This window comes from Uranotaenia lowii, chromosome 2 (assembly GCF_029784155.1).
Source record: "Uranotaenia lowii strain MFRU-FL chromosome 2, ASM2978415v1, whole genome shotgun sequence".
NCBI lineage: Eukaryota > Metazoa > Arthropoda > Insecta > Diptera > Culicidae > Uranotaenia > Uranotaenia lowii.
In genome coordinates this window covers 262045302-262057418 of record NC_073692.1, presented here as the reverse complement: position 1 = coordinate 262057418, position 12117 = coordinate 262045302, and the positions used below count along the sequence as shown (strand labels likewise).

Below are 12117 nucleotides of genomic sequence, written 5' to 3'. Positions count from 1 at the left end.
TGTCACCAGTGAAAGTAACTAGCGCTACTATTGACGAAATCAATAAATGTTTTTGGATTGGAAATCTAACAAATTTTGCGAACGCTGAATATTGGATTTAATCGTTAAAGTTTGCCCAGAATGTGCGTTTTAATTTTCGTTGGAATCAAATTGCGAATTCAAAGATTTCATTGGAACCATCAGGGTCTTCACCGGGTAAGCTGATCCTGTTTTTCACATTATTCAAGACTATACATAAAAAAATCGTGTCATCACTTGCAAAAAACTTTTGACGCCAATTTGTATATCAAATTTGCAAAATTTACATAACATAGATGTAAACCAGGTCCTTTTTTCCCTCTTTAATCTTTACGCCATGGCAGTTCACATTTCAGTGCTCTCAATGCGTCATGTGAATTTCCGTTTTTTCGCAGTGTACTGTTTCTTCATTATCATTTTTATAAATGCTACAAAATGAAACTAAAAACAAAATACTTTGACTTCCCAAACACACGAATTTGAAAATAAAAAGATTATCAAGTAACTCAAGAAGCAAAGCATGCCTCCAGCCCCCAACCAAGTATATAGAAATTGAAATCCCAGTGTACATTTTGTATAGTTATTATAGCTTATTTTAGATGAAAATAAAACCACAAACATTGAAATTCACAACAATATCTAAAGAAAATCATAAATATAGTTGAAACAAAAAGAAATTCGAAAATAAGCAAAAGTATCACATACTTACAACCTATTGATTAACATACATGAATTCATTTCTATAGAACAAGAAAAAAAAAAATCAAAATTTCCAAATCGATGACGTTGTTAGTAGAGAATTGGACAGTTTGAAGCGCAACGGAATCTAAAAAAAAACTATCAAATTTCGCGATTGATAACAATTAACATCAGCAGCAACAACAACCATTTATCCGCGGTGGTATTTGATTACTGATAGAAGTGGGGTAGATTGCTGAAAGCAAACAACCTCATACACCTTCTCCTCTTCACACATACAATCACTCATCAACACCAGATAACATCCAGCAGCCTGATACACTTACACGAATTCAAGCAAGAAAAATGATTCCCAACTGAGTTTTAAAACGATTGAACAATTGACTTAAAGCATTAAAAATGAGTTCCTTATTGTATACGTGTTGGGGACACTTATCAGAAATTAATTGATCAGTTTGATTCAGCTTTTTTTTTTAAACTGATCATTACTGTTTAACATCAACAATAACTTTAAGATCCTTAAAGCGCAGCTGGTAAATCTTCAAGCCGAATTGAAACGATGATTTTGTTCAGTCTCCCAACTCTTGCCAATTTTTTCCTCCAAATCAGTCGATGCAATTTCTCAGCCTACCAAGACCAGTCAAGCTCGTTCTCTAGATTTTATTCCCTTCCTCATTTAACTAGATAGCAGCGATTTTGTTTGTTGAACACCATTTGATGACGAAGAAGAAAATCTAGGCAGCGAAAGAGTATAAATCAGTTATAACAAGAATGTGTGATAATTTATTAATAGTATTTTTTCTATCTCTTTGACTCTCCTTTTGTTTAAGTATGTACCTACTAACCGAACAATTAGTTATAAAATAAAACAAAAGAAACGACTACAAGCTACAAATAACCGTCAGCCGCAGCGAGAAAAGCAAGTTCCCAATAAAATACATAAAATGAGTTTTTTTCATTTTTGTTTAGTTTTTTTTTAATCAAGTTATGTTACTGAGAGCAATAGTACGTTTATTAATCTAACTAAATGTATCATATTATTGTTTGATTGTATAGATCCGTGGTTCATATAGGTACATCATTCGCAAACGCGAAATTGCAAACATACTATACACACAGCTACACAAACAAGAGAACAAGAAAAAACAATGAAAGAAGGAAAAACAAGAACAAAACCTAGACTATTTTTGTAAGTCATAAAAAGAGCAATAATTGAAAAGTAAATATATGAAAACAAAACTATTTTAAGAAATAAATTAAAAATATTACAATTAAAAATCAAACTGGTCGTTTGTTGTGAGTTAATTGAATAGCTTAGAAAGAAAATCCATAACAACGAAAATCACTTAAAACGGTTTTTTACTAGTAGGTACATTAAGGTGTGTCCAATTTGATTGTTTATTTTTTCTTTGAGGTTAAAATGGACGTGTGAGTTTTCAAATTTTGTTTTAAACGTAAAATCACGTCCTACGGCAACACTTTAGGGATCCAAAATAAAATTCGGGGAAGAAGTTTCGTGTCACCAAGATGCTCGTTTAAAGGACATCCTTTTAGCCGGACTTTTCTGATCGATTTTACATTAGTATACCAACACAAAGAAAACCATTCCATAAAACATCACTATACCCATCCACAAACTAGATACCCCTTAATGACCAGCAGGTGTTTGGAATTATGCGATTGTGGACGTGTGAATTCGAAAGCGATCTAATTCATATTTAGTCTCAAAAAATTTTGTACACTTTAGCCATCGATCCTCTTCGTTTACCGTTTGACGTCGGAAAGTGGGTGAATTTTTCTGAATGCCACCTTCTTCTGAAGTTTCATTATCTGCCGAATGCTAGTTCGCTGAAAGTATTCCAAAACGATCCAAACGAAATATACTGTTGCGCGGAAAGGGAAAGTTATATAAATGATTCTTAGACCAACATGTAAGCAACGATGTTTGAACAAGACCCATCCATATCCTTAGCTCTAAATTAGTTTGATTTCTTCTACATTTGTGTCTTTCCATCCGTTAATTCTGACGTGTTTATTGTCTTGTTTATGAAGTTTTTGCTCTGCATATCTTATTCATTTCAGTCACTATAAGGCTGATCACGTTTTCATCTAAAATAAGGGAAATCACTTCTCCCCTGCTAGCAGAAAACTTCAAATTGTTAAAGCAGTACTTTCGGTTGTAGAAAGGAGAGATTCTTGACTTCTTAAGGGTAGAACTAGAAATACTTTATTTAACTAACTTATCGTTCTAAGAGCAAGTTCACTGGTGTTGGGAAAAAGTGGTAGAAATTTTGACATTTTGAAAATTTTACCATGCCAAATTTTTTTCAAGAGCTTGGGGCGTTGAATTTTTTAACAACACTGTTTCTATTTCAGCCGTATGTGATAGAAATATTGCTATTTTTGCATCACAGCATGCGAAAATACAACACGTGTTGTATAAAAACTAGAAGGCCACAGATCTTGATAATGTTTTTGTATGGCAAAATTTTCAAAATGTGCCGTAAGTGTCAAAATTTCTACCACTTTTTCCCAACACCAGTGAACTTGCTCTAATAATACAAAAACCATCTCAATGGTTACATTTCTAGTTGTTTACTTCATGCGAGTGTTGTTATTCATCTCATTGATTGCTACGATGAAACGAATCTCAAGTTAAATACAGTTCCATCGAATTGTGTTGTGAAATATCAACAAAACTCGACTCCCCTTCTTAACCTATATGGATAGTTACTCCAAACTCTCATCAAGTTCGTCGCTGGCCAATGATTCCTAGGATATTTCAAATCGAAAAAATTCTATTGGAAACATTTTTTTACAACTTACTTCTCCGTAATCACTGCCTTTATCCTAAATTTCTAATTTTCGTCACTATGATAGTAACATAACGATGAAGAAAAGTCGCAGAAACACTAAATGAAGGATCCGAGATACCTAACTGAAACGAAAATACTAGGTATCGTTTAGCCAGAAACCGAAGACAAAATGCTTTCTCTCTTTTTAACCAAACGCTCCGAGAATTTCTTTGGGCCCGGCAAGTGAAACTACTAAAATCGCTTGGCGACGAACGTGTGAAAGAAGATTTTGTGTTCAACAACTTGTTGCTTAAAAAATCATAGCTTCGCAATACAGTTCTTTTGGTTCAAAAATAAAACATCAAATTCACAACCCTGGGGATGCCTAGCAAGGTTTTGCATGATAACCATGCAAGCATAACTTTTTGGCTAAAAAAACGATTTTACATGGTTGTTCATTGGAACATTTCTTTTACAGAATTTAAATATTGTCAAAACAAAGCTTTTTAAACTCCAGGCCCTGAGAAAAAAATAACCCCGAATGTACTCAGTGTAATGTGTGTACCTACTTACAGAATTGAAAAAATATTAAAATTAAAATCCTTTTAGTGAAGGTGTGGACCTTAGGCTGCTGATGATGTCTTCACTTAGATAATATAATAATTCCTTGTTTTGTCTCAAAATGTTTGGTACCTCTGAGTTGGCTTAATGTATGTACATATTCTGTTCAGATTGGAGGAATGCATTTTCAAAGTCATTTATTCTGGAGATCTATGTGAAGTCACTGAAGAAGAAGGAAATCGTTCAAAATGTAATGAGTAAGTTTGCCCGAATTGAAGTCATTTGGCATCAAAATAAAAAATTTCGATTTTTCCGTTTTTCTTTGATCCTCCCCTTGGGTTTTTTTTAAGGTCAAAAACCGAAACTAACGCAAACCCTAAATCAAGTCCGATTGAGCTGAAATTTTGCACAGGTTAGCTTTCTCAGTCAATCTACAAAAATTTTATGGTTGCTTTTGAAATTCGATAACACCCATTTGGCTGCCACCCTACTATACATATAGCCTTTTTTCTTACTTCATACTCTTCTGAAAAACGACCTCTATGTACTCTTTTAGGTTCTGTGATGGGACATGGTAACCCTAATCTAGCAACAAAGAAATGTAATGATTTGCTTGCAAAACAGTAACCCACAAAAAAATGTTTCTTCCAAATCATAAATTATAAAAAAAAATAGCTCCAAACGCCTTGGTATGCTGAAAGCAGTTGGCATTTGCCAACGTATTTTATGCTGAAACTACGAAGGAATTCAGCTTACAACAAATTAATTTAACTTCTTGTTTTATAAATCTTAGTTATTTTAGAAATGGGACAGTTACAAATGCGGATATCTCAAAAATTATTCGTTTGATCTAAATAATTTCTATGAATGAAATTAAGCTAATCTTATGATAGTCCATAAAAAAATTTGAAAAAAAAATATTTATCGTTTTTTTTCTAAGAAAAATTTCTACTTTATTCTTGGTAACTCCCATTGGCCGGCGCACACTTTTTTCAGCCATGATATTGATCAGTTTTTTAAACTTATTCTTCGTCCAATCTGTATTTTAGGTCACTACATCCTCCTCCTTCAGTTTCTACTACTTTTCAGTCCAATACTATTGTAAACGCATTAACGTGAACCACCTTAATAAGCCCCGAAAAATGATACAGCATAAAAAGAGCAAACAAATATTCTCTGGGAAGTTCTCTGTAAGAGCAAAAGAGCTCTTATCTTCTAACGCTCTTGATTTACACAGCTGATCGGCAGCCGATCAGCTGACGAAAGAGTCAGTTAAAAGCAACAGTCAAAGTGATCGGACATAGTCTCATAAGCGAATAAAAGCTAAAGTCAAAACGCCTAAGTCAAGTTTTTGTGTATAGCTAATAAAGTGACCAATTTTGAAGACCAAATACAAACTGTTATTTAAAGTCAATCCGCGCTTCTTACTTCATTCCGAAAATTAAATTAAGTCGTTCAAAACTGCAACATTTGGTCCGAAACGAACCGGATAGAGAAGCGCGTCGATTAATTGGTCTTCAATTGTTTCTGTGTGGAGTGAAACGAGTGAAAAATAAAAAGCATCCAACGGCTATTGTGTATACCCAAGCCAAGCCGTCGAAAGAAAGCCAAGCGCCCCAGTCGTCATTTTGTGTGTATCACGTCGGGTTATTGTGTGTTAGGCAAAGAAATCAAAGTTGGTTGAATCTTCTACCCTTCTCCGCGGGATTTAGTGCACACCCGCTCTACCCCGTGATTGTGATTAGTAACTAATTGCCTAAAAGTGCATCGCTTTTAACGTTGATTTGAAGTGTTAGGTATAGCGCGCGGGAACAAGTTGGGTTGATAACGGATGGGTGTTGTTGTTTAGCAACTGTCTGCACAAACTCCCCCCCCCCCCTCCCCCTCTACAATAGCCCCTCCCCGTTTTGGTGGCAAAGCCTACAACAAAATTGTGCAATTTTGACGGGGTTGTGACATTTTTTTGAAATTGCTTCCGTGTGTGGTGTGGGTAAAGATTGGGGCAAGTGTACTGAGAAGTCCCCCGGGAACAACCATCCTTTCCCTCTCCCCCTCCCCCGGGGCTATAAAAAGTGTATAAAAAACGCAAAAGGTGTTGAGTTTGATCCATGTTGGATGTACTAAAGTGTTAAGTGTTGAACTTTGGTCGAAGAACCCTTCCCCCGCCCGCGGGTCAGAGTAACACTTCACCCTCCCCCTCCCCCAGGGATAATTAATAATTTGGGGAACAGTGCAAAAAAGTGAATAGAAACCAGAAATTTCACCTAGTGGTTGGAGATAGCTGTTTGCTGAATGCTGTTTGCGGTACCAGTCGACGCACGGAACACTGGAATTTGCCGAAAATAGCAAAATTCGACTTGTTTATTTTGCTATCAATCGATCGCCCGTTGTTAGAAAGGATAAAGGCTAAGTACTGTGTGCTCAGGTAAGTCTGTGGTGCTGACCTGTACTGAGGATCAGGCTGTTGAAAGGAAACTTTGGTTAATTGAACCGTGCATGCTTCGATACTGTTCTGTGAGAGTCGGTTACATAAAATTTGGATCTTCTGTTGGTGGCTCGTTTGTCAACTGCGAATCGTCGTTGTTTACCGTGCTGTTCAGTGGAAAAGTGATACCGTGCAGTGGCGTTTCATTATCTTGTGGTTGTGCGTGCCCGGATAGTGAATCATGCCTCGAGAGGACTTGCGGCTCCTGGTGATGCAAGAACGGAACCTGAGGAGCTTAATGGACAGCATGCAAGAGTTTTTGAACGAATACCAAGCGGAACGAGATTACATATCTTTGAAGTATCGGATGCAGAAACTGGATGAGGTGTACGACAAGTTGATTCGAGTGCGAGAAAACATTGAGGTGATCACCGACGATGTGGAAATGGATGTTGGATTGGAAGGCGACGATGAGCAGTCAGCTCTCGAACGTGCAATGCGAATCAGCGAGCGCGAAGAGGTCAATATGCGCATTATCAAGGATTTTGAGAACCGTTTTTTCGAAATAAAGCATAGTTTGGGAGTGCTTGAAGCAGCCGAAAGTCGTTCCTGTACCAGTGTTCAAACTGTCAAACCATCAACAGCGGTTGATTCAATGCCAAGAATTAAGCTCCCCGAATTGAAGCTACCGACATTTAGCGGAAAGTTGCAGGACTGGATCACTTTTCGTGATACATTCACCAGCATGATCCACAACAATGCGCATCTATCCGATATTGACAAGTTTACCTATCTGCGAACGTCGTTGACAGATGATGCATTAATCGAAATAGGATCCGTCGAATTGACATCGGCTAACTACACCATAGCCTGGCGAACACTCGAAACCACTTTCGAAAACAGGAAGCTGCTTGTGAAGTCATATCTCGACGTTTTGTTCGCTGTCAGTCCTATGGGTGAAGAATCTTATTATCAGCTTAATAGAGTGGTAAAGGATTTTGAGACAACGTTAATGATGCTTCAAAAGGTCGGTGTTGAAACTGATGGGATGTCAACCATTCTTCAGCATATGGTGTGTCAACGTCTGGATGCTGCTACTCTACAACGCTGGGAATCTTACCACAACTCTAAGAAGGTTCCATCGTATAGGCAATTGATGGAATTTTTGAAGTCAAGATGTCTGGTACTTCATAACATCTCGCTAGTTCACTCTGTTCAAGGGGAAGTGAAGAGGCAGTCTCGTTTTCCAGCAGTAGGTCATCCCGGTATACAACAGAAGGTAACGTGTCCTTTCTGTGGTGAATCTATGCATTCCGTGTGCAAATGTATGAAGTTCGTGAAGATGAAAGTGTCCGATCGTGTAGAAGTGGTGAAGAAAAGATCATTGTGCCTGAATTGTCTTTCGTCAGGCCACATTGCGAGATATTGTTTGAAAGGGTCCTGTCAAAATTGTGGAAGACGTCATCACACCCTCCTGCTTGCAGGCCCTCCGGTATCGCAGTTCAATTCAGAACAGCACAGGCACAATTTTCCCGTATGTTTGGATAACGTGCCGCTATTAAGCCTACCCCCATTCTGATACGAGTTCCCCAGCAATCTAATGTAAGCGCGAATCAACAGCCACCACAGAAAGAAACAGGGATATCATATGAAGTTTTTCCTTATTCCACTCTCCAGAACCAGACAGATCTAACGCACATCCCCAACCCGAGCATGAATAACCTCCCATCCTCAAGTACCACAGATAATCCTTCTACTAGCCACAGTTCTGTATTGTCCGCAAATCCTACCACTCTTCCGAACACTGTCCTGCTATCTACAGCAGTTTTAACAATTGGGGATGAATACGGGAATATCATTCCAGCTCGAGCTTTATTGGACTCAGGGTCACAGCTATGTTTCATGACTGAAAGGATCGCTCAGTCTTTGAAATTTCATCGATATCGAGAGTATCTTCCTGTCAAAGGCATTGGGCAATCGAAAACTTGTTCCACCCAGTCTGTTTTCGCTTCGATTGGTTCACGGTGTTCTGATTACCGCTCTTCTTTGAAATTCCACGTTCTCCCGAAAGTTACGGCTGATCTTCCAGTGAAAAGGATCGACATCGGTAGTTGGCAGATACCTCCAGGAATAACCATGGCAGATCCCGAGTTCCAGAATCCTGGTGGTATTGATCTCATTCTTGGAGCAGAAGTCTTTTATGATCTGCTGTTGGACGGGCAGCACAAGTTAGATAGCATTGGGCCTATACTGCAGAATACTCAACTTGGTTGGGTTGTTTCCGGCAATGTTTCCGAAAAATCCAGAGTTCAAGCCACTGTTTCAGCTTCTTGTACCGAAGAACGGGTTAATGAATTACTAACTCGTTTTTGGGAGTTAGAAGCTTGCCACAATTCTAGTACGCTTTCACTGGAAGAATCGGAGTGTGAGAAGATTTTTGAAGATACTACTACGAGAGACTCATCTGGAAGGTTCGTTGTTAAGCTCCCTAGGAAGGACTTCCTAATCCGTCTGCTGGGGGAATCTAGAAGTCAAGCCGAACGTCGTTTTTGGTCTTTGGAGTGCCGTTTAAAATCAAACCCTGAGTTGAAAGAGGAGTACAGCTCATTCATTCACGAGTATCTGGAGCTTAATCATATGCGTGAAGTTATTGCTGAAGAGGAAGGAGATATATCAAAACCGCCGCCATATTACATGCCACATCATCACGTATTGCGTCCTGAAAGTTCTACTACTAAACTACGCGTAGTTTTTGACGCGTCCGCTACAACGACGTCTGGAATTTCGTTGAATCAAGCACTGATGGTCGGACCTGTACTCCAGGAAGATTTAGTGTCCATAGTTCTTCGCTTCAGATTGCACAGAATCGCTATAGTTGCAGACGTAGCGAAAATGTATAGGATGATTAATGTAGTCCCCGAAGATCGTCGTCTACAGAGAATTGTTTGGAGAGATTCACCAGATGAGCCTTTAAGGACATTTGAACTAACTACCGTTACGTACGGCACCGCGTCTGCCCCCTACCTAGCCACGAAATGCCTACAACAACTTGCGGAATGCGGGAAGAAGAAGTACCCCATTGCGGCCAAGACTCTGAGTGAAGATTTTTATATGGACGATTGTTTAACGGGTGCAGATACTAAGGAGGAAGGTATCAAAAAATGCTGTGAACTGAATGCTCTATTGTCGTCTGCGAAAATGCTTTTAAGAAAATACAACTCGAACAACGTAGAAGTTCTTTCGGTTCTACCTGGCGAGCTCCGAGACGATAGGATTTCCCTAGAGCTTGATGCATCGCAGACTAAAATTAAGACACTGGGCCTCATTTGGGATACACAATCGGATTGCTTCCATTTCTCTGTGCCTCAGTGGAATTCTTCTACAGAAATAAACAAGCGTATCATTCTCTCCGACTTTGCTCGTTTGTTCGATCCCCTAGGATTGGTCGGTCCTGTTATGGTTCAGGCCAAGATATTTCTCCAGGAGCTCTGGAAGCAGAACTGTTCCTGGACGGAAACGCTTTCCAATCCTTTCCAGCAATGGTGGCTGGAATATCGGAGCAACTTGGCTGGACTATCCAATTTACAAGTTCCACGATGGGTCGCCTTTGGTTCGGATGTTAGCTCCGTTGAGCTTCATGGCTTCTGCGACGCTTCCACTAAGGCCTACGGGGCCTGTATCTACCTGCGTTGTACGCGTTCCAACGGAATAATTTCGGTAAATCTTCTGATCTCCAAGTCTCGAGTAGCACCTCTGGATGATGTCAAGCGTAAGAAGAATAAAATGACAATACCAAGGTTAGAGTTTTCGTCTGCCCTCTTACTCAGCCACTTATACGAAAAGGTGACAGGCAGTTTAAGAATTTCTGCGAAATGTTTCTTTTGGACGGATTCCACCATTGTGAAGTGCTGGCTCTCTTCGCCACCGTCACGGTGGCAAATGTTTGTTGCTAACAGAGTCAGCGAAATCCAGCATTTAACAAAAGATGGAGTTTGGAATCACGCCGTTGCAACGCGTTGGTATGGAAAATCCTGCGGACGTCCTGTCTCGTGGTGCCACTCCTGAAGAACTACTAAATCATGAGCTTTGGTGGCGAGGTCCAGATTGGTTGAAACTCTCACATGACGCATGGCCGAAAACTGGAGGTACCGATGAAACGGAGTTTGAGCACACACTTCTCGAAGAGGCTGCAGTTGCTGGACCCGCTCAAGTGGATTCACCGAATGAGATATTTTTATTGAAGAGTTCGTTCACCACACTGGTTGATATAGTCGCATTCTGCCGAAGATTTTCTTTCAACTGTAAGAATAGAAACAGCCATCGCGTAGGATGTTTAACAGTCACCGAAAGAGAGGAAGCTTTACAAGTACTCGTTAAACTAGCTCAGAAAGAATGTTTTCCTCAAGATATATCCGCTGTCGATTACACGGGTGAAGTTAAAAACACTTCAAAGCTGAAATCGCTTCGCCCACAACTGGTTAACGGAATTCTGGTCGTCGGAGGTCGTTCAGAGAACGCACCGATTGCTGTTGGAAGGAAGCATCCTATAATTCTTGATAATCATCACCCGTTTACGCTGCTGATCGTCAACCACTACCACCTCGTCATGTTGCATGCTGGACCCCAACTACTCACCGCTTGTGTTCGAGAAAAATTCTGGCCCCTATGTTTGAGAAACTTAGCCAGGAAGGTTGTTCACAGTTGTGTACGTTGTTTCAAAATCAAGCCACGAGTTATGGAACAAGTTATGGCAGATCTTCCAACAGAACGCGTATCGCCTGCACCTCCTTTCGCTCGAGTCGGCGTGGATTATTGTGGACCATTCAAGTATCGGTTTCCTATCCGCAACTCTGCGCCGCGCATCTGCTACGTTGTGATCTTTGTTTGTTTGGTTACGAAGGCTTGCCACATCGATATGGTTCAGGATCTTACAACCGACGGGTTCATCGCCGCTCTACACAGAATGATTGGACGTCGAGGACAACCAGAGCTAATTCTCTGCGACAATGCTACCAACTTTGTTGGTGCTAAACGAGAACTCGATGATCTAAGGAAGATGTTCAACTCCCAACGAGCTGCTCTTTCCGAAGCCGCCGCCAAAAATTGCATAGAGATGAAGTTTATTCCACCACGAGCTCCTAATTTCGGCGGTCTTTGGGAAGCCGCTGTAAAATCTATGAAGTACCACTTGAAGCGTGTTGTTGGCTCTGAAATAACACCTACGACGAATTCTACACCCTACTGACGCAGATTGAGGCATGTTTAAATAGTCGACCGCTAACACCGCAACGGGACGATCCAGTAGATCTTGAAGTTCTCTCTCCTGGGCATTTCTTCGTGCACCGTCAACTAACCGCCTTACCTGAACCGGCACTTGATCATCTCCGAGAAAATGTTTTATCTCGCTGGCAAAGAGTTCAACGCCATATGCAAACAATTTGGAAGAAGTGGTCAACTGCCTATCTGTCCGACTTGCAAAACCGTGTCAAATGGACAAGACAGCAGCCAAATTTGAAAGAAGGCATGATGGTGATCATCAAGGAGGAAAACTTGCCGCCGTTGAAGTGGGCACTTGGACGAATCACTGCACTGCATCCAGGGCCTGATGGAAATGTCCGC

The 12117-nt window shown here is 40.2% G+C and overlaps 2 protein-coding genes across 2 annotated transcripts; both read left to right on the top strand.

Moving 5' to 3' along the window:
* Positions 1-6739: 6739 nt before the first annotated feature.
* Positions 6740-10451, top strand: LOC129742579 (uncharacterized). The gene is made up of 3 exons (XM_055734496.1): positions 6740-7777; positions 8176-10267; positions 10342-10451. The coding sequence occupies exons 1-3, from the start codon at positions 6740-6742 to the stop codon at positions 10449-10451; spliced, it is 3240 nt and encodes a 1079-aa protein (XP_055590471.1).
* A 32-nt stretch (positions 10452-10483) lies between these two features.
* On the top strand, positions 10484-11743 carry LOC129742578 (uncharacterized). The gene has a single exon (XM_055734495.1). The coding sequence runs from the start codon at positions 10484-10486 to the stop codon at positions 11741-11743; it is 1260 nt and encodes a 419-aa protein (XP_055590470.1).
* The last annotated feature ends 374 nt before the right edge of the window (positions 11744-12117 follow it).

What these genes read in the sequence shown, in the direction of transcription:
- LOC129742579 (XM_055734496.1), top strand. Translation starts at nt 6,740, where the DNA reads ATGCCTCGAGAGGACTTGCGGCTCCTGGTGATGCAAGAACGGAACCTG. An exon ending in ATCCCGGTATACAACAGAAG is followed by an intron (nt 7,778 to 8,175) that starts GTAACGTGTCCT and finishes TCCACTCTCCAG; the next exon opens with AACCAGACAGATCTAACGCA. An exon ending in ACCTCTGGATGATGTCAAGC is followed by an intron (nt 10,268 to 10,341) that starts GTAAGAAGAATA and finishes TTATACGAAAAG; the next exon opens with GTGACAGGCAGTTTAAGAAT.
- LOC129742578 (XM_055734495.1), top strand. Translation starts at nt 10,484, where the DNA reads ATGGAGTTTGGAATCACGCCGTTGCAACGCGTTGGTATGGAAAATCCT.